The sequence below is a fragment of the Hyla sarda genome, chromosome 1 (assembly GCF_029499605.1).
Source record: "Hyla sarda isolate aHylSar1 chromosome 1, aHylSar1.hap1, whole genome shotgun sequence".
NCBI lineage: Eukaryota > Metazoa > Chordata > Amphibia > Anura > Hylidae > Hyla > Hyla sarda.
The window spans coordinates 533,370,012-533,397,257 of record NC_079189.1 but is presented as its reverse complement, the minus strand read 5'-3'; the positions used below and the strand labels follow the sequence as shown (position 1 = coordinate 533,397,257).

Genomic DNA, 27,246 nt, shown 5'->3' with positions numbered 1-27,246 from the left:
AAGAGCGACAAGGGGATTTTGGAGAGTACGTTTTTCTGAAATGGTTTTTGGGGGGCATGTTGCATTTAGGAAGCCCCTATGGTGCCAGAACAGCAAAAAACCCTCACATGGCATACCATTTTGGAAACTAGACCCCTTGAGGAACATAAAAAGGAATAAAGTGAGCCTTAATACCCCACAGGGGTTTCACGACTTTTGCATATGTAAAAAAAAAATTTTCCACTAAAATGTGTGTTTCCCCCCAAATTTCAAATTTTTCCAAGGGTTAATAGCAGGAAATACCCCCCAATATTTGTAACCCCTTCTCTTCTGAGTACGGAGGTACCCCATAAGTTGACCTGAAGTGCACTACGGGCGAACTACAATGCTCAGAAGAGAAGGAGTCATATTTGGCTTTTTGAGAGCAAATTTTGCTCGGGGGGCATGTCGCATTTAGGAAGCCCCTATGGTGCCAGAACAGCAAAAAAAAACACATGGCATACCATTTTGGAAACTAGACCCCTTGAGGAATGTAATACGGAATAAAGTGAGCCTTAATACCCCACAGGTGTTTCACGACTTTTGCAAATGTAAAAAAAAAAATATTTTTTTTCACTAAAATGTGTGTTTCCCCCAAATTTCACATTTTTCCAAGGGTTAATAGCAGAAAATACCCCCCAAAATTTGTAACCCCATCTCTTCTGAGTATGGAGGTACCCCATAAGTTGACCTGAAGTGCACTATGGGCAAACTACAATGCTCAGAAGAGAAGGAGTCATATTTGGCTTTTTGAGAGCAAATTTTGCTCGGGGAGCATGTCGCATTTAGGTAGCCCCTATGGTGCCAGGACAGCAAAAAAAAACACATGGCATACCATTTTGGAAACTAGACCCCTTGAGGAACGTAACAAGGGGTACAGTGAGCATTTGCCCCCCACTGGTGTCTGACAGATCTTTGGAACAATGGGCTGTACAAGTTTTCATTTTCACGGACCACTGTTCCAAAGATCAGTCACACACCTGTGGGGGGTAAATTCTCACTGCAACCCTCATTACATTCCGTGAGGGGTGTCGTTTCTGAAATGGGGTCACATGTGGGGTTTTGTTTTTTTGCGTTTGTCAAAACCGCTGTAACAATCAGCCACCCCTGTGCAAATCACCTCAAATGTACATGGTGCGCTCTCCCTTCTGGGCCTTGTTGTGCGCCCCCAGAGCACTTTGCCCCCACATATGGAGTATCTCCGTAGTCGGGAGAAATTGTGTTACAAATTTTGGGGGGCTTTTTTCCCTTTTACCTCTTGTGAAAATGTAAAGTATAGGGCAACATCAGCATGTTATTGTAAAAAATTAAAATTCTGGTGTAGACCCCAACATTTCCTTTTCATGAAGGGTTAAAGAAGAAAATACCCCCCAAACCTTGTAACACAATTTCTCCCGAGTACGGCGATACCCCATATGTGACCCTAAACTGTTGCCTTGAAATACGACAGGGCTCCAAAGTGAGAGCGCCATGGCATTTGAGGCCTAAATTAGGGATTTGCATAGGGGTGGACATAGGGGTATTCTACGCCAGTGATTCCCAAACAGGGTGCCTCCAGCTGTTGCAAAACTCCCAGCATGCGTGGACAGTCAACGGCTGTCCGGCAATACTGGGAGTTGTTGTTTTGCAACAGCTGGAGGCTCTGCTTTGGAAACAGTGGTGTACCGGACGTTCTTATTGGGGGAGGGGGGCTGTGTAGGGGTATGTGTATATGTAGTGTTTTTAACTTTTTATTTTATTTTGTGTAGGTGTAGTGTAGTGTTTTTAGGGTACAGTCACATGGGCGGGGGATTACAGTGAGTTTCCCAGCGCAAAATTTGCTGCATCTCAAACTTGCAGCGAGAAACCCACTGTAAAAGCCTCGCCCATGTGAATGTACCCTGTACATTCACAGGGGGGGGGGGGGTGTGCACCAGCTGTTGCAAAACCACAACTCCCAGCATGCATGGTCTGTTAGTGCATGCTGGGAGTTATAGTTTTGCAACAGCTGGAGGCACACAGGTTAGGAAACACTGAGTTAGAAACAATGTTTCCCAACCAGTGTGTCTCCAGTTGTTGCAAAACTACAACTCCCTGCATGCCCAGACAGCTGAAGGGCATGCTGGGAGTTGTAGTTCGGCAATATCTGAAGGGCCAGATGTTGCTGAACTAAAACTCCCAGCATGCCTGGACAGTCAGTGCATGCTGGGAGTTGTAGTTTTGCAACAGCTGGAAGAGCACAGATTGGAGACCATTATACAATGGTCTCCAAACTGGGGCCCTCCAGATGTTGCAAAACTACAACTCCCAGCATGCCCAGACAGCCAAAGGCTGTCTAGGCATGCTGGGAGTTGTAGTTTTCAGACTCCTAGAAGCAGCAGTGAAGTTCTTCACTGCTGCTTCTGAGGACCACATACTTACCTGCCGGTCCCGTCGCTGCTCGTCCACGTGGCCGATCCCGCGCTGCTCCTCGGTCCCGCCGCTGGTTCGGGTAAGGCTGCCGGTCCCCACGTGTTCCCCCACCTATGCCGCGAGCCCCCGCAGCCATCGTCCCCCGTTCTGCCCGACTTCCAGGGGCGGGCAGTGCGGGGGATCTGAACTTTCACCCTAGATCACTGTGATTGGTCCACAGGGACCAATCACAGTGATCGCTGACCAGGACCATCAATGGATGGTCCTGGGGGTGAAGCAGAAGTTGTCCCCTGCTGGAAACAGCGGGACTTCTGCCAGTTAACCCGTGCGATGCTGCGCATCGCCGGGTTAACTGAATGTCATTTATAAACGCGGGGATGCGCGAACGCACTGCACAACCCGGCGTTTATATATGCCATTCTGCGGGAAGGGGTTAAAGCAGTGTTTTCCAAGCAAGGTGCCTCCAGGTTATGCAAAACTACAACTCCCAGCATGCCCGGACAGCCGAAGGCTGTCCGGGCCTGCTGGGAGTTGTAGTTTTGCAACAGCTGGAGGCACCCTGCTTGGGAAACACTGCTTCAGAGAGTGAACTTGCACAAAATATGCAACAGCAAAGATTTATTGGAGATTTTAATTTCCGCATGAAACTGAAAGGAAATAATCCACAATGGCCCAAACTGTGTGAGAGAAAAAATGGAGTGATTTTCCCACAGCAACCAATCACAGCTCAGCTAACGAGCTCTGGTAAAGTGAAAGCAGAGGGATTGGTTGTTGTGGGAAAATCCCTCTATTTTTTCTCTCACACAGTTTGATAAATCTGGGCCAATAAATCCATTGTGTATGTTTAACCTATTTTTCTCCTTGCCTTCTCAGATCCATTAAGCTTTTATTTTTCTAGTCATATGTGGGCTTTTTTTTTTTTGCGGGACAAGTTGCACAACCTTATCCACCTTACAATTGAAAATGACATTTAAGCTGGCCGGTTATCGCAACTGTTCCTACTCCATAGAGTGTATAGAAGTCTGGTGTTACGGCATAGGCTTGGTCTGCGCTCCGACTCCTCGTGCCCTGTGTATGGGCGGGTTGATGGTATTCTACTGCAGTGGTTCACAACCTTTTTTGCCTGAGGACCCCTTGACAGCCCATTCCCAAAAAATTTTACCCCCATATTAGAGACATTTTGTAATGATTAATAGTATAATTCATATGCTTTACTTCCCTCTACAACAGGCCCCCTGTTCCTCTCCCTATCTTCCCAGTCCCCCCTGATTTACAGGTGACGTCTTCTCTAACCGGAGTTGTTTACTTTTCTTTTCTTCACTATCTGGCCTAGACCGCCATTACGATTTCTCCCATACAAGACTTCTCCACAGAACCAGCCAAACAAACATTTTAGGCTCTTTTCTGTGGTACAATACCCACCTATTTACAAACTCCACATGTTTATTGTCTTGCACAGTAATAGTACCCGCTTTGCATCCCCATAAAGTTGTTAGGCCCCCTCTGTGCCCCAAATATAGCTGTAGGCCCCCAAACTGCCCCCACATATAGTTGTAGGCCACCATACTGTCCTGCTTTGGTGCTCCACTGTTCCTCTGCTCTGGGGACCTATTGCGGTGGCTCATAGCACTAGGTCCCCGGTCTGCAGTGGCAGTGGAGCAACAAAGCTGATGGTAGTTACTGCCCACAGCAGCCCAGTGCCCGCACTTCCCCTTTACGGTCTTCCTGCTCCTCGCTGCAGTGATGGCAGCCTACCATTTCTTTCAAAGTGGTCCAGACCAGTGGCCAGGGCTGCCATTAGAAATTTCAGGGCCCCTCACACAGCTCAAGGCCTGGCCCCCCCCCCCCCAGCTGGAAGGGGGGCATGCCGTACCCAGCATGGAGCACTGGCTGACAAGCCCCTCCATTTACCCCATAGAAATACATGGAGGGGGTGTGCCGGCCACGGCTTCCTGCGGGGTACAGACGTGCAGGAGATCAGGGGGGGCCCCAGCACTTGGACCCCCCTGCGATCTATAACTTAACCCCTAACAGTTATTTTTCACCGGACTACTCCTTCAACAGAGGGGCCTACCCAAACTATATGGATGCAACTATTAACAGATGGGCCTACCCAAGCTATATAGGGGGTTCCATATAGTTTGGGTAGGCCCCTCTGTTAATAGTTGTCCCCATAGGTATAGCTAGAAACCACAGGGCCTAGTGCAGAAAATTACCTCGGGGCTCCCTATCCCCCCCCCCCCCCCCCCGGGCCATTTTTTGGGTGGGGGTTCTGACTGCTGAGACTCCCACCGATCACCTCGGTTGAAGTGGTTCACCAGCTGTTGGAAAGCTAAAACTCCCATCATGTCTGGAGAGACACAGATTGGACACAGTTTTACCCATCATCACTGCAGAACTTACAAGTGACTACAGCTCTGATGGGACAGTCAGGAGAACACACAATGATGTCAGTGACCTGAGTGACGTCTTCTGACTTGAGTGATATCTTCTCTGTTATCTTTTCTTCTTCATTTGGTCCAGAGACCAGGTCTTCCTCCAGCAAAATCTTCTCTGCAGAGTCTGACATCCAGACATCATTGGCATCTCACTTTGTCAGCAAATCCTCATCCTCTGCATGAAGACAGTAATAATTATAACCCTGCCAGAAAGTGTACCCTAAATAAAATACTGCCCCACACTGTACCCTGAATATAATACTGCTATACACTGTACCCTAAATAAAATCCTGCCTCTCACTGTACCCTGAATATAATACTGTTATACACTGTACCCTAAATATAATACTGCCATACACTGTACCCACTAAATATAATACTGCCACACACTGTACCCTGAATATAATACTGCTATACACTGTACCCACTAAATATAATCCTGCCCCACACTGTACACTGAATATAATACTGCTATACACTTTACCCACTAAATACAATCCTGCAACACACTGTAACATGAATATAATACTGCTAAACACTGTACCATGAATATAATACTGCCCCACACTATACCCTGAATATAATACTGCCACACACTGTATCCACTGAATATAATACTGCCTCACACTGTACCCTGAATATAATACTGCTATACACTGTACCCTGAATATAATACTGCTATACACTGTACCCTGAATATAATACTGCTTTACACTGTACCCTGAATATAATCCTGCCACACACTGTACCCTGAATATAATCTTGCCACACACTGTACCCTGAATATAATACTGCCATACACTGTGCCTTGAATATAATACTGCCACACACTGTACCCCTGAATATAATACTGCCATACACTGTACCCCTGAATATAATTCTGCCACACATTGTACCCTGAATATAATACTGCTATAGACTGTACCCTGAATATAATCCTGCCACACACTGTACCCTGAATATACTCCTGCCACACACTGTACCCTGAATATAATACTGCCACACACTGTACCTTGAATATAATACTGCCACACACTGTACCCCTGAATATAATACTGCCATACACTGTACCCCTGAATATAATACTGCCACACATTGTACCCTGAATATAATGCTGCCACACACTGTACCCTTAATATAATACTGCTACACACTGTACCCTGAATATAATCCTGCCACACACTGTAACATGAATATAATACTGCTAAACACTGCACCCTGAATATAATACTGCCATATACTGTACCCACTAAATATAATCCTGTCACACACTGTACCCTGAATATAATACTGCCACACACTGTACCATGAATATAATACTGCCACACACTGTATCCACTGAATATAATACTACCACACATGCATACACATCATATATACATATACACCCCGTCTTATCCTCTGTGTCCTCATCACCCCCATAACCCCCCACCAAACCTCTCCTCATCACTACTATAACCCCCCTGCACCTCTCATCACCCCCGCACCTCTCATCAACCCCATAACCCCCCTGCACCTCTCATCAACCCCATAACCCCCCTGCACCTCTTATCACCCCATAAACCCCCCTGCACCTCTCATCAACCCCATAACCGCCCCTGCACCTCTCATCACCCCCATAACCTCCCTGCACCTTTTATCAACCACATAACCCCCCGTGCACCTCTCATCACCCCCATAACCTCCCTGTAGCTTTTATCAACCCCATAGCCGCCCCTGCACCTCTCATCACCCCCATAACCCCCTGCACCTTTTATGACCCCCATAACACCCCCCTGCACCCCTTATCACGCCCATAACACCCCACTACACCTCTTATGACCCCCATAACACCCCCAGCACCTTTTTATCACCCCCATAACACCCCCTGCATCTCTTATCACCCCCATAACACCCCCCTGCACCTCTTATCACCCCCATAACACCCCCTGCACCTCTTATCACCCCCATAACACCCCCCTGCACCTCTTATCACCCCCATAACACCCCCCCTGAACCTCTTATCACCCCCATAACACCCCCTGCACCTCTTATCACCCCCCATAACACCCCCCTGCACCTCTTATCACCCCCATAACACCCCTGCACATACCATCACCCCCATAACACCCCCCTGCATCTCTTATCACCCCATAACACCCCCCTGCACATATCATCACCCCCATAACACCCCCTGCACCTCTCATCAACCCCATAACCCCCCCTGCACCTCTCATCACCCCCATAACCTCCCTGCACCTTTTATCAACCCCATAACCCCCCCTGCACCTCTCATCACCCCCATAACCTCCCTGCACCTTTTATCAACCCCATAACCCCCCTGCACCTCTCATCACCCCCCATATCCCCCTGCACCTTTTATGACCCCCATAACACCCCCTGCACCTCTTATCACCCCCATAACACCCCCTACACCTCTTATGTCCCCCATAACACCTCCCAGAACCTTTTATCACCCCGATAACACCCCCTGCACCTTTTTATCACCCCCATAACACCCCCCTGCACCTATCACCCCCATAACACCCCCCTGCACCTATCATCACCCCCATAACACCCCCCTGCACCTATCATCACCCCCATAACACCCCCTGCACATATCATCACCCCCATAACACCCCCCTGCACCTATCATCAACCCCATAACACCCCCTGCACATATCATCACCCCCATAACACCCCCTGCACCTATCATCACCCCCATAACACCCCCCTACACCTCTTATGTCCCCCATAACACCTCCCAGAACCTTTTATCACCCCGATAACACCCCCTGCACCTTTTTATCACCCCCATAACACCCCACTGCACCTATCATCACCCCCATAACACCCCCCTGCACCTATCATCACCCCCATAACACCCCCTGCACATATCATCACCCCCATAACACCCCCCTGCATCTATCATAACCCCCATAACACCCCCCTACACCTCTTATGTCCCCCATAACACCTCCCAGAACCTTTTATCACCCCCATAACACCCCCTGCACCTTTTTATCACCCCCATAACACCCCCCTGCACCTATCATCACCCCCATAACACCCCCCTGCACCTATCATCACCCCCATAACACCCTGCTGCACCTCTTATCACCCCCATAACACGCCCCTGCACATATCGTCACCCCCATAACACCCCCCTGCACATATCGTCACCCCCATAACACCCCCCTGCACCTATCATCACCCCCATAACACCCCCTGCACCTCTTATCACCCCCATAACACGCCCCTGCACCTCTTATCACCCCCATAACACCCCCCTGCACCTATCATCACCCCCATAACACCCCCCTGCATCTCTTATCACCCCCATAACAACCCCCTGCACCTATCATCCCCCCATAACACCCCTGCACCTTTTACGACCCCCATAACACCCCCTGCACCTCTTATCACCCCCATAACACCCCCCTACATCTCTTATGTCCCCCATAACACCTCCCAGCACCTTTTATCACCCCGATAACACCCCCTGCACCTTTTTATCACCCCCATAACACCCCCCTGCACCTATCATCACCCCCATAACACCCCCCTGCACATCTTATCACCCCCATAACACCCCCTGCATCTCTTATCACCCCCATAACACCCCCCTGCACCTTTCATCACCCCCATAATTCCCCCCTGCACCTATCACCCCCATAACCCCCCTGCATCTCTTATCACCCACATAACACCCCCCTGCACCTATCATCCCCCCATAACACCCCTGCACCTTTTACGACCCCCATAACACCCCCTGCGCCTCTTATCACGCCCATAACACCCCCCTACACCTCTTATGACCCCCATAACACCCCCTGCACCTCTTATGACCCCCATAACACCCCCCCCTACACCTCTTATGACCCCCATAACACCCTCTGCACCTCTTATGACCCCCATAACACCCCCTGCACCTCTTATCACCCCCATAACACCCCCCTACACCTCTTATGACCCCCATAACACCCCCAGCACCTTTTATCACCCGATAACACCCCCTGCACCTTTTTATCACCCCCATAACACCCACCTGCACCTATCATCACCCCCATAACACCCCCTGCGTCTCTTATCACCCCCATAACACCCCCTGCACCTCTTATCACACCCATAACACCCCCCCTGCATCTCTTGTCACCCCCATAATTCCCCCATAACACCCCCCTGCACCTATCATCACCCCCATAACACCCCTCTGCACCTATCATCACCCCCATAACACCCCCCTGCACCTCATATCTCTGCACGGAATGTATATAATGTATGAGACAGCGCATTCCTGTGCGATCCTAACGGCGGCATGTTTACGTTGGTGCCCGCAGTTTGCGGACATTCCGTTGTGTAAACATAGCCTACGGGTATGTTCACATGGCGACATTTCTGCAATTCTACAGAAATTCTGTTCAGCAAAGCTTTCTGAATGGAATTGTGGAATTCTGCCAGAATTGCGGCAAGACCTATTGACTTCAATGGGACTCTGCAGCAGTTAAAGGCTGTCTGGAAAAGCTGGGAGTTGTAGTTTTGCAACAGCTGGATCAATTAGTTTTACGATCAAATAGTTTTACCTAATTTGTATTAATGGGCAAACCCCTTTAAAATAAAATGTTAAATATTTAGAAACTCCTTAATCCTTTAGCTGGGTTATGTTATTCTTTCTTTGATCAATAAAATACGGGTGTGAACACTTTGTAGCAGTTTCCAAATATAATATTTGACTGTACAGACTATTGATAGTCCTCCTGCTGACAAGGCATTTCCTGATAATGAAAGTCACGTCTCATGGCCTCTTAATCAGACTTTAATGATTCTCAACACAGAGAATAGCAAAGAAATAGATTTCAATAATATGCTTGTTAGAGTGTTCCTGTAGACCAGTGCTTCCCAAGCAGGGTTCCTCCAGCTGTTTTCAAACTACAACTCCCAGCATGCCTGTCCGGGCATGCTGGGAGTTGTAGTTTTGCAACAGCTGGAGGCACACTGGTTGGAAAACCTTTGGCTGTCCGGGCATGCTGGGAGTTATAGTTTTGCAACAGCTGGAGGCACACTGGTTGGAAAACATTGCTGTAGAGTGTTCCTGAGAATGGAGCTGTGAAACTTTTTTTGATATTTTTTTCTTCTATATTAACAATCCTTATGGCTGTTCATGGCTGTTATAAAGTTGCAGCATTTCTAAAGTGTTTTTTTCCCCCTTAGGGTATGTTCACACAGCGGAATTGTGGAGGAATTATGTGCTATCTATTGATTTCTATGGGATTCTGCTGCACAATTTTGCAAAATAGACTAGTCTTATATTTTGACAGAATGCGGAAAGCAGAATATCCGCAGCAAAATACCTTGATATTCTGCTGTCTGAATGGGACTGTGGAATCCCATTCAAATCAAATTGCATTATATTACTGTGGAATTCCACACCGAACATTACCATTCTGAGCACTAGGTGGCACTATACTGTGTAAATGTCATTCTTTTACTGCATCCTCTTTTTAACAGCAATGGCATTGGCAAATATTGTTAATTTTTTATGATTTATATACAGTGAATATGATATTTAAATAGGCAATGTTATTTGCAAAAACCTTTTATAAAATGCAGAAAACAACATTATGGCGCTCATTTACTATTGCAAACCCGACATATTTTGTCAGGTTGCACGCCAGTTTCTGTCACATTGCGCCAGAAATTCTGTCTGCGCCAGAATGGAAAAAAACCCGACTAACACTCAATTTTGCTTAGAAAACCCGAAAAAGGGGCGTGGTCGCCAGGAAAAGGGGGTGTGGTCTCTGAAAAGGGTCGTGTTCCCGACATTTTCACAAAAAACCAACATATTTACTAAGGATTCCACATAAAATGTGGTGGATTTGAGCTGAGGAAAACCAGACAGATCAGAGCATGTGTAAAAAATGGCAAAATTTAGGGAAAGCAGAAAATGTAGGGAAACCTTAATAAATACCATGGAAAATAAATTGTAGGGAATTAAAACCCACAAAGAAACCTACACTCCACTCTTAATAAATGAGGGCCTATATGTATATTTGTAATATACACTGGTTAAAAAATGTGTATATTTTTGAGTGAAAAAATGCTGTCCCTGCAGCTATTGCCTGTGTGCAGGGCGCTGTACCGAGGACAAGCAGGGCTCTGTACACTGAAGACAAGCAGGGCTCTGTACACTGAGGACAAGCAGGGCTCTGTACACTGAGGACAAGCAGGGCTCTATGTACGGAGTACAAGCAGGGCTCTGTACACTGAGGACAAGCAGGGCTCTGTACACTGAGTACAAGGAGAGCTCTGTACACTGAGGATAAGCAGGGCTCTGTGCACTGAGGACAAGCAGAGCTCTATACACTGAGGACAAGCAGGGCTCTGTGCACTGAAGACAAGCAGGGCTCTGTACACTGAGGAAAAGCAGGGCTCTGTACACTGAGGACAAGCAGTGCTCTGTACACTGAGGACAAGAAGGGCTCTGTGCAGTGAGGACAAGCAGAGCTCTGTGAACTGAGGACAAGCTGGGCTCTGTAAACTGAAGACAAGCAGGGCTCTGTGCACTGATGACAAGCAGGGCTCTGTACACTGATGACAAGCAGGGCTCTGTACACTGAGGACAAGCAGGGCTCTGTGCACTGAGGACAAGCAGGGCTCTGTGAACTGAAGACAAGTGGGGCACTGTGCAGTGAGGACAAGCAGGGCACTGTGCAGTGAGGACAAGCAGGGCTCTGTACACTGATGATAAGCAGGGCTCTGTACACTGAGAAAAAGCAGGGCTCTGTATACTGAGGACAAGTAAGGCTTAGTATGCTGACGACAAGTAAGGCTCAGTATACTGAGGACAAGCAGGGCTCTGTACACTGAGGACAAGCAGGGCTCTGTGCACTGAGGACAAGCAGGGCTCTGTGAACTGAAGACAAGCGGGGCACTGTGCAGTGAGGACAAGCAGGGCACTGTGCAGTGAGGACAAGCAGGGCTCTGTACACTGATGACAAGCAGGGCTCTGTACACTGAGGAAAAGCAGGGCTCTGTATACTGAGGACAAGTAAGGCTTAGTATGCTGACGACTAGTAAGGCTCAGTATACTGAGGACAAGCAGGGCTCTGTACACTGAGGACAAGCAGGGCTCTGTACACTGAGGACAAGCGGGGCTCTGTGAACTGAAGACAAGCGGGGCACTGTGCAGTGAGGCAAGCAGGGCTCTGTACATTGAGGACAAGCAGGGCTCTGTACACTGAGGACAAGCAGGGCTCTGTACACTGAGGACAAGCAGGGCTGTGTACACTGAGGACAAGCAGGGCTCTGTGAACTGAAGACAAGCGGGGCTCTGTGCACTGAGGACAAGCAGGGCTCTGTACACTGAGGACAAGCAGGGCTCTGAGAACTGAGGACAAGCAGGGCTCTGAGAACTGAAGACAAGCGGGGCTCTGTGCACTGAGGACAAGCAGGGCTCTGTGCACTGAGGACAAGCAGGGCTCTGTACATTGAGGACAAGCAAGGCTCTGTACACTGAGGACAAGCAGGGCTCTGTATACTGAGGACAAGTAGGGCTCTGTACACTGAGAACAAGCAAGGGCTCTGAACTGAAGACAAGCAGGGCTCTGTACACTGAGGACAAGCAGGGCGCTGTACACTGAGGACAAGCAGGGCTCTGTATACTGAGGACAAGTAGTGCTCTGTACACTGAGAACAAGCAGGGCTCTGAACTGAAGACAAGCAGGGCACTGTGCAGTGAGGACAAGCAGGGCTCTGTACACTGATGACAAGCAGGGTACTGTACACTGAGGACAAGCAGGGCGCTGTACACTGAGGAAAAGCAGGGCTCTGTATACTGAGGACAAGTAATGCTCGGTATACTGAGGACAAGCATGGCTCTGTGCACTGAGGACAAGCGGGGCTCTGTGAACTGAAGACAAGAGGGGCACTGTGCACTGAGGACAAGCAAGGCTCTGTACACTGAGGACAAGCAGGGCTCTGTATACTGAGCACAAGTAGGGCTCTGTACACTGAGGACAAGCAGGGCTCTGTACACTGAGGACAAGCAGGGCTCTGTACACTGAGGAAAAGCAGGGCTCTGTACACTGAGGACAAGCAGGGCTCTGTATACTGAGGACAAGTAGGGCTCTGTACACTGAGGACAAGCAGGGCTCTGTATACTGAGGACAAGTAGGGCTCTGTACACTGAGGACAAGCAGGGCTCTGTACACTGAGGAAAAGCAGGGCTCTGTGCACTGATGACAAGCAGGGCTCTGTGCGCTGAGGCTCTGTTACATGCCCCCTGCTCACGTAGCAGGTTGACTGACAGGCCAGGAGCCTGCACAGAGCCCTTCTTGTGCTCCCACACTTCCAGTATTTTGTGTCTGCACAGACACAGTTAGGCAATAGCTGCAGCTAGACAGCATTTTTTCACATCACAATATACACGTTTTTTAACCAATGTATAGTATAAATATACATATAATGTTATAAGCTACATTATATAATACGTTTTTGCAAATGACAGTGCCTATTTAGCAGTAGGATGAACATTATAATACCATGCCTCTGCTGGTAGGATGCCATGGTAGGAAGCCATATACATCAGCCTATTGCCACCTGCTGTATGTAGCTTCCTGCATTGATACATGTGGTGCACAGAGCTCTGTCATTAATATTAATCATGATAGGACAAGCACAGCACACACTTAACCTGGCAGGAGTGAAATATTACTGCACAATCCAAGAAACATCAAGCTGGATGTTCAGCGACAGCACTGAGCTTCATGCATTCAGCACCAGATGGCAGTCCACGTCTGCTTACTGTATGAAAGGTAGGAGGCAAAACCTAGTCACTAGGGTCGTTTTTTGGTGACCAGGAATAATTTGTGCACAGGTTCGTACATTTTCTGAACCTAGTGTCTTGTCACCATCAATTGTCTACCTAGTTATTAACAGCAGAATTCAAACAGGATGCCGTAGGCTGCATTCACATCATGATTTTTACATTTGTCTGGGTTATACAATACATTACAAAAAAATCACATAGAATCATATATCTAAATGTATCCCTTGACGTATATTAACAAATTGTATCCAATTTTTTTGTCAGATGGAAAATCGTGATAGACCACAATTTTTTTTGTCCTGACATAAAAACGGATTTAAATCATAACAGTTCCTTTAACATCACGGTCTATGTAAATCGTATTGAATTGTACGATTACGTTTTGATCCTATAATTCATGCACAATTTATTTGTATTTTTTTACACATGCGCTGTAGCTTTGCAATAGTCTACAAAGATTGAGAAACATGAAAATGAATATGATTCTCTTGATATAAAACGGACAGAAATGTTTAAAACACAATATCATATATGTCTGACACATCTGGTTTTAGTGTACGATTTCATGCCATCCGTTTTAAGAATACATTCGACAGATGCAAAAATCGTGATGTAAATGCACCCTAGGGTTGTTCAAATTTGTCATTAAATATTTGTTATTGACATATAATGGAGGTCACTCATAACGGATATGAAATTGATGTTAAGGCTGGGTTCACACATGTCCGGCATAGTTTCCCTCCTGCGTGCAACGGAGGGAAACTGATACTATAACTGATTCCATTCATTTGAATGGGACAGTTCACAATCATCCAGCATCTGAATTTCGATGCCAGATGGTTGGACACGTCCCTGTCCAGCATCCAGAAACATTAGACTCCGGATGCCATACAACTGATGCACGTTGTCTTCAGTTATGGTATCAGTTGCATCAATATATGCCAGATATACAGTATGTGAACCCAGCCTAACAGAAGTAAAATGGTAAAAGATTTTGTAAAACTTGAATATAAAATAACAGATCATTAACATCCAGTAGTACATCAGTTTATTTAACTTACGGTAGAATACCTGTTATTTATGTAAAAAAAAAATTTAAAAAAATACTGTTTGCCTGGTATTTTTCTCAGTTATAAATAATGTAAATGAAACATAACTAATGATAACTGAGTACAATAGAGAGTCCATAGAAATAAATTACTTTTATTTCATTTCCGTTTCTCAATTTCTGTAATGGAATTGAAAAACGCTGATGTGAACCCACCCTAATACTGAATATACTAATATTTTAGCCCAGATTTGCCTGTATACAAAAACAATCTGCCTGTAACCAATCTGCCTGTAACCAAAACTGTCTGTTTTTGTCTATAGCAACCAATCAAAGCTCAGTTTCCATTTAACCAAAGCTTTGTCAAAATATGAACGATGAGCTGTGATTGGTTGGTAATAATCTTCACTACTGGACTTTGTGCTGTGGTTTCTCTATTCTAGATTGATAAATCTGGACCTATATTTCCTCATTCATTGATTTGTAGACAAAGCCGGATGCAAAGGCTTAAGCCAACCAAAAAAAAATCGAAAAGACCATACAAACTCCCATTTGTTTTATTTGATAATTTATAAATTTAATAAATACAAAGCATTTAAAATAGAACATGAAATAATTATTGCAAATAAATAACCTACAGAGGTCTGCATTTGGTAATCAGAGGTATACATTATAAAGTGCACTGGAACATAACAACAATAGCCCAAGTATATAGCCCAGTATTATAAAATATGCAGATGAGAGGGGGGCTGTCCAGGATTAGTTCAATACTGCTTTCCTCCAAGAAAACAAAAAAAATAAATAAAAAACAGCGCCACACCAGTCCATGAGTCAGGAGCCGAACTGTAATACCAGATACCCTAGAATTAATGGTCTCCAAACTCTGGCCTTCCAGCTGTTGCTAAACTACAACTCCCAGCGTGCTGGGAGTTGTAGTTTTGCAATAGCTGGAGGGCCACGGTTTGGGGACCACTGCCATAGATGGACAGGTGTGGTGCTGTTTCTGTAGGTTTGTTGAGTACCTTGCCTTTAGAGCATCATTTTAAGTCCCAGCTGTCAGCAGAAATAGGACTTAAAATACATAAAACAACTTAGTTTGTAAAAATATAATAATTGAAGTAAATGACACATTTTCATGTGGCCGGTGCAAAATAAATTCTAAGCATTTATCGGACCAATGAACAAAACTTCAGAGCTCCATTTCAGGGGTACATAGGCCTATGTAGACAGATATTGTAAAAGGGAAGTCACAAAATTCTTCTGATGTCATGGATAAACACGGGGAGATGACACTGGTTCACCAATGATTTCAAGAATGAAAAGGCATTCCATTGGCGCTATTAATGTGGTGTCAAATTTCCAGTAACAGAAATCTCTGGCAGTACCAAAGGGGTTTTAAGCGTTCAATAGATCCCTTTATTTCTGTAAATCAGTAGAGGGCTGTGAAAACAATATTCGAAAGTGTGATGTTCTCATATGCATTATTGTATTTTTTAACATATTTCTGGAATACGTGAGTGTTCTGAAAGCTAAAATCTACTTAACACCTATACACAGGATAGGGGGTCCAACCGCTGGGACCCCCCTCCCCCCCCCACAATCTCCTGAACGGGCCCATGGAGCACATGCTGGGGATGGCACAGTGTGAGTGTCGGAGATGCTGGAGTGTGCACACCTCTTAGAGACCCGGGTCCCGTTCAGGACATAAAGAGGGGTTCCATCGATCGGACCCCCAGCGATCAGACACTTATCGACTATCTTGTGGCTAGGGGATACGTTACTTTTCGCTGAACAACCCCTTTAAATCCCTTGTTATTTTTCTGTCTTTGCTTAGTACCAATCTCAGCACAAGCAGTATTGATGTGGTTTAATCAAGACAATATACTAAACCCAGAACTAAGGCAGACTGTACATCCCAAAAACAACACACAAAAAGAAACACAAAAACTCAAGCAATATAAAAAAAAAAAATGGTCAAGGAAATATTGCCATGATGAAAAGTTGCAAGAAAAACAAATATTTTTTTTCTCATAATTATTAAATAACAATATCTAAACCACAAAACTTATCACACTTAAAATAACTTCTATAGAATAAATCCAAGTAAATTATTAGAATTATTATTATAATATAAGGTGTGGGTATAGGTAACAGGAGATTGGACAAGATGGCCATGTCCAAAGATTGTACATATCCAACTTTAATAAAAAAAAGTCGTCATCATTTCACTGTCTGGTAAAGGTGCTTGTCTGAACTGATGTTGCAAACCATGTGCGTTTCATTCCTGTATTACACTGCATCTGAGCCCTAAGTTTATGTATATTTTGTATATCTTGTAAACTCTGTCCCGTATTTTTCGCCGTATAAGACGCACTTTTTCTTCCCCAAAACTGGGGGGGGGGGGGGGGGAAGTTAGTGCGTGTTATAAGGCGAATACACACCTTTCGCGGCAGTCCCTGCGGCCATCAACGGCCGGGACCCGCTGCTAATACAGGACATCACCGATCGCGGTGATGCCCTGTATTAACCCTTCAGATGCAGCGATCAAAGCTGAAGTGAAAATAACACTAACCCGGCTGTTCAGTCGGGTTGTTTGGGACCGCCACGGTGAAATCTCGGCGTCCCGAACAGCTTACAGGACACCGGGAGGGACCTTTCCTGCCTCTTCGGTGTCTGCTCCGTGCCGGGATCCCCTCCATGGCCGCGCTCTCTTTCGTCGTCATCACGCCATCGCACATCCAATAGGAGCGGCGTGCGTAGCGATGTCATGGCGGCGACTGAGAGCAGGGATACCGGGCAGCAAAGACGTTCCGGAGCGACGGGGACACCCTGGGGACGCGGCGACATCGATGGAAGACGACATCCAGGACAGCGGTGACGGGTCCAGAGCAGCGGGGACACGTGAGTACTATATCCTATACCAGTGGTCTTCAACCAGCGGACCTCCAGATGTAGTTTTGCAACAACTCACAGCATGCCCGGACAGCTGTCCGGGCATGCTGGGAGTTGTAGTTTTGCAACATCTGAAGGTCTGCTGGTTGAAGATCACTGTCCTATACTTTACATTGTATTTGGTTCAGAATCTTTATTTTCTAGATTTTTATCCTATAAAATTAGGTGCGTCTTATATGCCGGAGCGTCTTACTGATGCAAGAACAGAATACCTGTCCTTTTCTGCAGAGATACAAGATGGAAGGTCTGTGAATAAATAAAATGATGTAATAGGAATCCTTAAATATTATTTAAAGAAGGTATCAATGGTAAGATTGGAGCGGTTTGTCTTGGCTTTCTTAGAAGCGGGGTTCTGCTGTGCCATTCCCGGTCTGTAAGAAAAGAAATATGAGTAAGCACATAACTGCATTCATAGCTGAACATGGAGTGAAGTATCACAACATCTGCCATAGCCACTGTCTATAGAATTAGATTGAAGAGGTTGTCTAAGTAGGACAACTTATTTTTGTATAATTTCTTCCTCCAATAGTCAATGAAACCCACTGAAATCCTGAAATACAAGCCTTTTTGTTAGTATGTAAATTAGGCTAAAATCTAAAGGAGTGCTTACCAGCACGGTGTTCCCCAGCCCTGTCCTCTTTATCTAGTGGATGTCAGTCAAATGAAGTAGGTGAACACAAGTGGGCAGTAATAAAGAGGGCATTGGCTGGACTTACCTGGGCTATTGCCATGCAGGGGAACACCCTCTGGACATTTGAGCATTATTTGCAGAATTATAAATAGGCTTATATTTCAGCATTGGGGGAAAAAAAAAAAGTATGCCCAAAATCCTGATGACTAGCCCTAACTAACCATATGCTTATTTACAACCATGTTTTTCTGCAGACAAGTCACATTGTAAAAATGCCACCCAGCACTTAAAATTTAAGGATGCCTTTAAAGGGGTACTCCGCTGCCCAGCGTTCGGAACAAACTGTTCCGAACGCTGGAGCTGGGAGCTCGTGACGTCATAGCCCCACCCCCCTCATGATGTCACGCCCAGCCCCCTCAATGCAAGTCTCTGGGAGGGGGCGTGAGGGGGAGGAGGCGTGACGGCCGTCACGCCCCCTCCCATAGACTTGCATTGAGGGGGCAGGACATGACATCACGAGACGTCACGAGCTCCCAGCTCCGCTGCTCACGAGACGTCACGAGCTCCCAGCTCCGAACAAACTGTTCCCAACGCTTGAGCAGGGAGCTCATGACGTCATAGCCCCACCCCCTCATGATGTCACGCCCAGCCCCCTCAATGCAAGTCTATGGGAGGGGGCGTGACGGCCCTCCCATAGACTTGCATTGAGGGGGCAGGACATGACATCACGAGAGGGCGGATCTATGACGTCATGAGCTCCCTGCTCCAGCGTTGGGAACAGTTTGTTCTGAACGCTGAGCAGCGGAGTACCCCTTTATGCAATTTTGCATGTTTTGCAAAAAATGTGGCTTAAAGTCTGACTGAAGACGCTCCACATTTTTTACACATTTTCTTACAAGTCACCATAACTGAATAAACAAGAAATCTCTGCCATTTAGATGCCATCTGAATCTCAGTGTCAACCATGGAACTGATTAGGTGAAGGGAGTAATTGGTGCAACTGCTTATTATTCTGACTCCTGTAGTGGAGAACAAAAAAACCTAAAGACACAGCCACACATGGGCGAAATGTTTTGGATTTTCCACAGTGGCCAATCCACACTAAATTGTGTAGTAGGGAGCAGGGATGTATACAGTTCTGCATGCATTGCTACTTACCAGCTTAAAGAGCATCTGTCACATACATTCAACACACACACAACTGCCTCATGGCCTAGCAGGGGTTAGTGTCCCTATGCCAAACATACCCTTTTTATACAGTCTTACATCTTTTTTTTTCTCTGGGAATTAACACCACCAATGAGGACTGTCCCTAGAGGCAGGGAACAGGCTTGTGATAACAATGTTCAGACCCAAAAATGGATAAACCTACCGTTTAGTTCGTGCAGTGGATTTATTACCACCATTCCCTCTGACTGTGAGCCCTGTTGGTAAGAAAAGAGAATAAGAAAAAGTGAAAACAAAAACTGCACAACGACCACCTAAATGGGATAAGCTCCGGTACCATGTACAGCCACCCCTATACACGATACACTGTCATTGCGCAAATGGCACCTACTTCAGTGTGCAGAAGGTTTGATGCCACCAATCAAACACTAGAGAACCTTTTTATTACCAGTATTCCTGTATATTGTGCAGAATATGAATATTCAAGATTCACTAAGAGTGTTGTGTAGGTTTCTTTGTGGGTTTTAATTCCCTACAATTTATTTTCCACGGTATTTACGAAGGTTTCCCTACATTTTCCACTTTCCCTACATTTTGCTTTTTTTTTTTTTTTTTTTACACATGTTCTGATCTGTCTGGTTTTTCCTCAGCTCAAATCCACCACATTTTCTGAGGAAACCTTAGTAAATATGTTGTTATTTTGTGAAAATATCGGGAACACGCCCCTTTTCTGAGACCAAGCCCCTTTTGGGTTTTATTAGCAAAATGGAGAGTTAGTCGGGGTTTTTTCAATTCTGGTTCAAATTCTAGTGCAAAACCTGGCACAGACAGAATTTGGCGCACAACACGACAAAACATGTCAGGTTTGCAATAGTAAATGAGGGCCAATAAGTCTTTGAAGAAAAAAGTTAAATATTTTTTTTCTCTCTTGAAGTCAGGCATCTTTGTAAGGCTGGGTTCACACTACGTTTTCTCCCATACGGGAGCGCATACGGCAGGGGGGAGCTAAAACCTCGCGCTCCCGTATGCCTTCGTATGCGCTCCCGTATGTCATTAATTTCAATGAGCCGGCCGGAGTGAAACGTTCGGTCCGGTCGGCTCATTTTTGCGCCGTATGCGCTTTTACAACCGGACCTAAAACTGTGGTCAACCACGGTTTGAGGTCCGGTTGTAAAAGCGCATACGGCGCAAAAATGAGCCGTCCGGACCGAACGTTTCACTCCGGCCGGCTCATTGAAATGAATGACATACGGGAGCGCATACGAAGGCATACGGGAGCGCGAGGTTTTAGCTCCCCCCTGCCGTATGCGCTCCCGTATGGGAGAAAACGTAGTGTGAACCCAGCCTAATACAGCACAATGGCCCTTATTTGCTAAGAGTGGAGTGTAGGTTTCTTTGTGGGTTTTAATTCCCTACAATTTATTTTCCACGGTATTTACTAAGGTTTCCCTACATTTTCCACTTTCCCTACACTTTGCTTTTTTTTACACATGTTCTGATCTGTCTGGTTTTCCTCAGCTCAAATCCAAAACATTTTATGGAACATGCCCCTTTTTGGAGACCACGCCCCTTTTTCGGGTTATCTTAGCAAAATGGAGAGTTAGTCGGGTTTTTTCAATTCTGGCGCAAAATCTGGCGCAGACAGAATTTCTGGCACAATGCGACAGAATCTGGCGCCCAACCCAAGAAAACATGTCGGGTTTGCAATAGTAAATGAGGGCCAGTATCTTGGAAGCTTTTGATGCAGCAGACTGCTATGATTTTATCAATATATAATGCAGGTGGGCACAAGGATCAATGACATAATACAAATAATGTAAATTATATGTGGCTGTGCTGTGCATATACACAGTCCATTTAAAACCAATATTAGAAAAATATACATAATGTACCAACAATAACTCTGTCCTGTTCGTGACTGCTGTAAAATTTGCTAATGTGCAGAAAACCTCTAGCGGAATGTAAAAGTTTAATTTAAAGAGAAAAGTCCTGGCAGGATTTCTCACTTTTCCAAACGACTTTTGTCTATGTATGCTGGGCATCGTGCCATGTTTACAGACTGTGCTCTTAATGGCTCATTCACCTAGAACAGGAAGGTGCAGCCAAAGGTTATTGGCAGTTCCCAAGACATCCAGGATCTGCTCCGACAGCTCATTATTGCTGTGACTCCTAATGGCTGGGCAAGGCTAAAACCATCAATAATAGACGTAGAGAGATTATATGGAAGCTAATGGATAACGCAAGTGCGAATATTAAATAATGTTAATAAAAACTCAGGCAAACATTGATAGCAATTAAATATTTCAGATGTAAGATAGGGGAGCTTTATGAATGTAGGGTAGGGGGACAAGAGAAGAGGAACAAAATTAATGAACATCGTACATATATTGTACTAAGGCTAGGTTCACATCACAATTTAACCATCCGATTATCGGACCGTCAAATCGGATTTCAAAAAATCGTATACAATTTCTTTGCTAGACGATTTAAAATTGTATCCAAAAATCGTATAGATGAAAAATTCCATCCGATTTTCAATAAAAAATTTGATCCTGTTTTTAAAATTAATAAGTATGCCAATGGCAATAAAGTTTTATATATTTGAAGTGTATGTGTTTTGAAGTCTACTGCACATGCGTACAAAAAAATCGTGTGCGATTAGTCGCACAGTCACACGATTCCATGTGATTTACATAGACATCATTAATAAAAAATAAAAATCGGACACGATTTCGATCAGATTTTGAATCTGGACGAAAAATCTTGGTCAACCACGATTTTATCTCCGATCTTGAATCATGCAAAATCGGATGCGGATCCAAACTGATGCATTTGTTGTCTATCATTAATGAATGGAAGTCAATGGATACGACTTGGCGTGCAGATTTGTACGATTTCAAAGTTAAAAATAGGGAGAAGAAGTAGGATGGTAAAATCGTGATGTGAATGCACCCTAACAGTGTATGAAGAACAGAGAGTTAGAACAAGCATAAAATAAAAAAAAAGGATAAAGACAGGTGGTGTCCTCCATGCATGCGGAGAATAGGCTGAGGAGGAGAAACAATGAGGGAAGCGGCCCTGCCAGGGTGGTCCAGTGGTGGGGGCGTCATTGAGAAGAGAGACAGTGTGACTAGGAAGGAGCTGTAGGTTATTCTAAATTCTCAAACCTCCTCCACGGATGCCAGATTTTAAGGAAGGATGCTCTAGTGCGGGAAAAACATATTAATGATTTAAGTATGTCACTTACTATTTCACTTTACTTGTGCCCAGTTATGTATATTCATGACCCTGTGATCGCTGGCCCTGCTGTCTGGATAGCGATCACTCAATCCCACAAGGGCAATGGGAGGAGGCTGAGTAACGTTGTATGATCGCATTCTCCTCCATAGGCAGACATCTAATGGACAGAAATGCCATCCAGATAGCCAGCAATCAAAAGAGTGGGGCTTAGCTCATATACGGTACATAAACGGGGCACAAGTAAAGAAAAGGTAAGCCAGTAAGTGAAATACTTTTATCATTAATATGTTTTGCTGAAACAGCATAAGAGTCGCCAACCTCTTTAACTCCTTAAGGACACATGACGTACCGGTACGTCATGTGTCCACTCCCGATCTATAACGCGGGACCCGTGGCTAATAGCGCGCGGCATTGATCGCGGTGCCGCGCGTTATTAACCCTTTAGACGTTGAACGCCGCGTCTAAAGTGAAAGTGAAAGCATCCCGGTTAGCTCAGTCGGGCTGTTCGGGATAGCCGCGGCGAAATCGCGGCATCCCGAACAGCTTACAGGACAGCTGGAGGATCCCTACCTGCCTCCTCGCTGTCCAATCGCCGAATGACTGCTCAGTGCCTGAGATCCAGGCATGAGCAGTCAAGCGGGAGAATCATCGATCACTGGTTTCCTATGAGAAACCAGTGATCAATGTAATAGATCAGTGTGTGCAGTGTTATAGGCCCCTATGGGAGCTATAACACTGCAAAAAATAAGGGGAAAAAAGTGAATAAAGATCATTTAACCCCTTCCCTATTAAAAGTTTGAATCACCCACCTTTTCCCATAAAAAAACAAACAAACTGTGTAAATAAAAATAAACATATGTGGTATCGACGCGTGCGGAAATGTCCGAATTCTAAAAATATAACGTTAATTAAACCACATGTTAAATGGCGTACGCGCAAAAAAAATCCAAAGTCCAAAATAGTGCATTTTTGCTCACTTTTTATATCATGAAAAAATTATTAAAAAGCGATCAATAAGTCCTATCAAGGCATAAATGGTACCGCTAAAAACTTCAGATGACGGCGCAAAAAATTTGCCCTCATACCGCCCCATACGTGGAAAAATAAAAAAGTTATAGGGGTCAGAAGATGACAATTTTAAACGTATTAATTTTCCTGCATGTAGTTATGATTTTTTCCAGAAGTACGACAAAATCAAACCTATATAAGTAGGGTATCATTTTAATCGTATGGATCTACAGAATAAAGATAAGGTGTCATTTTTACCGAAAAATGTACTACGTAGAAATGGAAGCCCCCAAAAGTTAAAAAACAACGTTTTTTTTCCAATTTTGTCTCACAATGATTTTTTTTTTCGTTTCGCCGTAGATTTTTGGGCAAAATGACTGACGTCATTACAAAGTAGAATTGGTGGCGCAAAAAATAAGCCATCATAAGGTGCAAAATTGAAAGAGTTATGATTTTTTAAAGGCAAGGAGGAAAAAAACGAAAATGGAAAAACGGAAAAACCCTCGGTCCTTAAGGGGTTAAACAGGCACTACATTTTCAACAAACTTCAGTACAAGTAAAACAAAAAAACTCTGTATATCTTATTGGAGAAAGATGCCTCTTTCTGCATTTATCTGGCCTCCCTACTTAAAGGGGTATTCCAGGCAAAAACTTTTTTTTATATATCAACTGGCATGGAGAATTCCGGCCCCTGCCGCGTGCCGGGCGGGGATCGGACCGAGATGCCTGCTGAAATCGCTCAGCAGGCATCCCGTGCAAACGCCCAGGGGGGTCATCAGACCCCCCCATGTCGGCGATCGCGGCAGATCGCAAGTAAATTCACACTTGCCATTTGCGCGATTCCGGGTCATTACGGGTCTATAGTGACCCGGAATATAAGGGGGATCGCGGTTGTCTAAGACACCCACGATCCCCCCTGAAGGCATAGGAGTGAGGTGGCAGGGGTGCCACCCCTCCTATCCCTGCTATTGGTGGTCTAGACGCGACAGGAATGAAAGGAGACCGGTGCCGAAGATCCACTTACCGATCCGGGCGGGCGACGGAGATCGGCGGGCGGCGATGACGTACGGCTGGATCCGACGGAAGCCGGTGAGTTGCCTAGCAACATCTGGAGGGTACAGTTTGAGACCATTATACAGTGGTCTCTAACTGTAGCCCTCCAGATCTTGCAAAACTACAACTCCTAGCATGCTGGAATTTGTAGTTTTGCAGCAGCTGGAGGACCACAGTTTGGAGATCACTTTGCAGTGTTCTCTAAAACTGAAGCCCTCCAGATGTTACAAAACTGCAAATTCCAGCATGCAAAGACAGCAAACAGCTGTCTCGGCATGCTGGGAGTTGTACTTGCGTACCTCTAGCTATTGCATAACTACATCTCCCAGCAGGCCCTTCGGTGATCAGTGCATGCTGGGAGTTGTAGTTTTGCAACAGCTGGAGGCAGACTGGTTGGAAAATACTGAGTGAGGTAACAGAACCTAACTGAAGGTTTTCCATCCAGTGTGTCTCCAGCTGTTGCAAAAGTACAACTCCCAGCATGCACGGTCTGTCAGTATATGCTGGGAGTTGTAGTTTTGAAACAGCTGGAGGTTTGCCCCCCCATGTGAACGTACAGGGTACATTTACACGGGCAGGTTTACAGTAAGTTTCCTGCTTCAAGTTTGGGCTGCGGCAAATTTTTCGCAGCAGCGCAAACTCCTGGCGGGAAACTCACCGTAACACGCCAGTGCGAATGTACCCTAAAAACACTACACTACCACATAATAAAGAATAAAACACTACATATACACCCCCTTATACTGTCCCCCCCAATAAAAATGAAAATTGTATTGTATGGCAGTGTTTCCAAAACGGAGCCTCCAGCTGTTGCAAAACAACAACTCCCAGCATTTCCGGACAGCCACTGACTGCCCAGGCATGCTGGGAATTTAGCAACAGCTGGAGGCACCCTGTTTGGGAATCACTGGCGTAGAATACCCCTATGTCCACCCCTATGTGATCCCTAATTTAGTCCTCAAATGCGCATGGCGCTCTCTCACTTCGGAGCCCTGTCGTATTTCAAGGAAACAGTTTAGGGCCACATATGGGGTATCTCCATACTCGGGAGAAATTGCACTACAAATTTTGGGGGGCTTTTTCTCCTTTTACCCCTTATGAAAAGGAAAAGTTTGGGGCTACACCAGCTTGTTAGTGTAAAAAAATAAAAAATGTTACACTAACATGCTGGTGTTGCCCCATACTTTTTATTTTCACAAGCGTTAAAAGGAAAAAAAAGACCCCCAAAATTTATAACGCAATTTCTCCTGAGTACAGAAATACCCCATATGTGGTCGTAAAATGCTCTTCGGGCGCACAACAAGGCTCAGGAGTGAGAGCGCACCATGTACATTTGAGGCCTAAATTGGTGATTTGCACAGGGATAGTCGATTTTACATCGGTTCTGACATAAACGCAAAAAAATACCCACATTTTGGAAACCTACCCATTTTGGAAACTACACCCCTCACGGAATGTAATAAGGGGTGCAGTGAGCATTTACGTCCCACAGGTGTCTGGCAGATTTTTGGAACAGAGGTCCGTGAAAATGAAAAATGTAATTTTTCATTTGCACAGCCCACTTTTCCAAAGATTTGTCAAACGCCAGTGGGGTGTAAATACTCACTGCACCCCTTATTAAATTCTGTGAGGGGTGTAGTTTCCAAAATAGGGTCACATGTGGGGGGGGGGTTCCACTGTTCTGGCAGCACGGGGGGCTTTGTAAACGCACATGGCCCCTGACTTCCATTCCAAACAATTTTTTTCCCAAAAGCTCAATGGCGCTCCTTCTCTTCTGAGCATTGTAGTGCGCCAGCAGAGCACTTGACATCCACACAGTATTTCCATACTCAGAAGAGATGGGGTTTGAGGGAAAACTAGCATTTTAGTGAATAAAAAAATAAAATAATCATTTACACATCCAAATTTCACGAAAAGTCGTCAAACACCTGTGGGGTGTTAAGGCTCACTGGACCCCTTGTTACGTGCCTTGAGGGGTGTAGTTTCCAAAATAGTATGCCATGTGTTTTTTTTTTTGCTGTCCTGGAACCATAGTGGCTTCCTAAATGGGACATGCCCCCCAAAAACCATTTCAGCAAATTTTGCTTTTCAAAAGCCAAATGTGACTCCTTCTCTTCTGAGCATTGTAGTTCGCCCGCAAAGCATTTTACGTCCTAACATGGGGTATTTCCATACTAAGAAGAGATGGGGTTACAAATTTTGGGGGGCATTTTGTCCTATTATCCCTTGTAAAAAATTTAAATTTGAGGGTAAACTAGCATTTTAGTGAAAAAAAATATATATAATTTTCACGTCCAACTTTAACGAAAAGTCGTCAAACACCTGTGGGGTGTTAAGGCTCACTGGACCTCTTGTTACGTGCTTTGAGGGGTGTAGTTTCCAAAATAGTATGCCATGTGTTTTTTTTTTTGCTGTCCTGGAACCATAGGGGCTTCCGAAATGTGAAATGCCCCCCAAAAACCATTTCAGAAAACTCACTCTCCAAAATCCCACT

At 45.3% G+C, this 27,246-nt stretch overlaps 1 protein-coding gene across 8 annotated transcripts in view; it reads right to left on the bottom strand.

Moving 5' to 3' along the window:
- Nucleotides 1-15,248: 15,248 nt before the first annotated feature.
- The window catches only part of POLK (DNA polymerase kappa), a 146,633-nt gene continuing 134,635 nt past the window's right edge, over nt 15,249-27,246 (bottom strand). For all 8 annotated transcript variants that reach the window (XM_056540227.1, XM_056540241.1, XM_056540236.1 and 5 more), the window contains 2 exons: nt 19,657-19,708; nt 15,249-18,024 (listed from right to left, as the gene is read on the bottom strand). In XM_056540227.1, the coding sequence (XP_056396202.1) occupies nt 17,940-18,024; nt 19,657-19,708 (137 nt within the window). In that variant the 3' untranslated portion in view covers nt 15,249-17,939. The remainder of the gene's footprint in view (nt 18,025-19,656; nt 19,709-27,246) is intronic.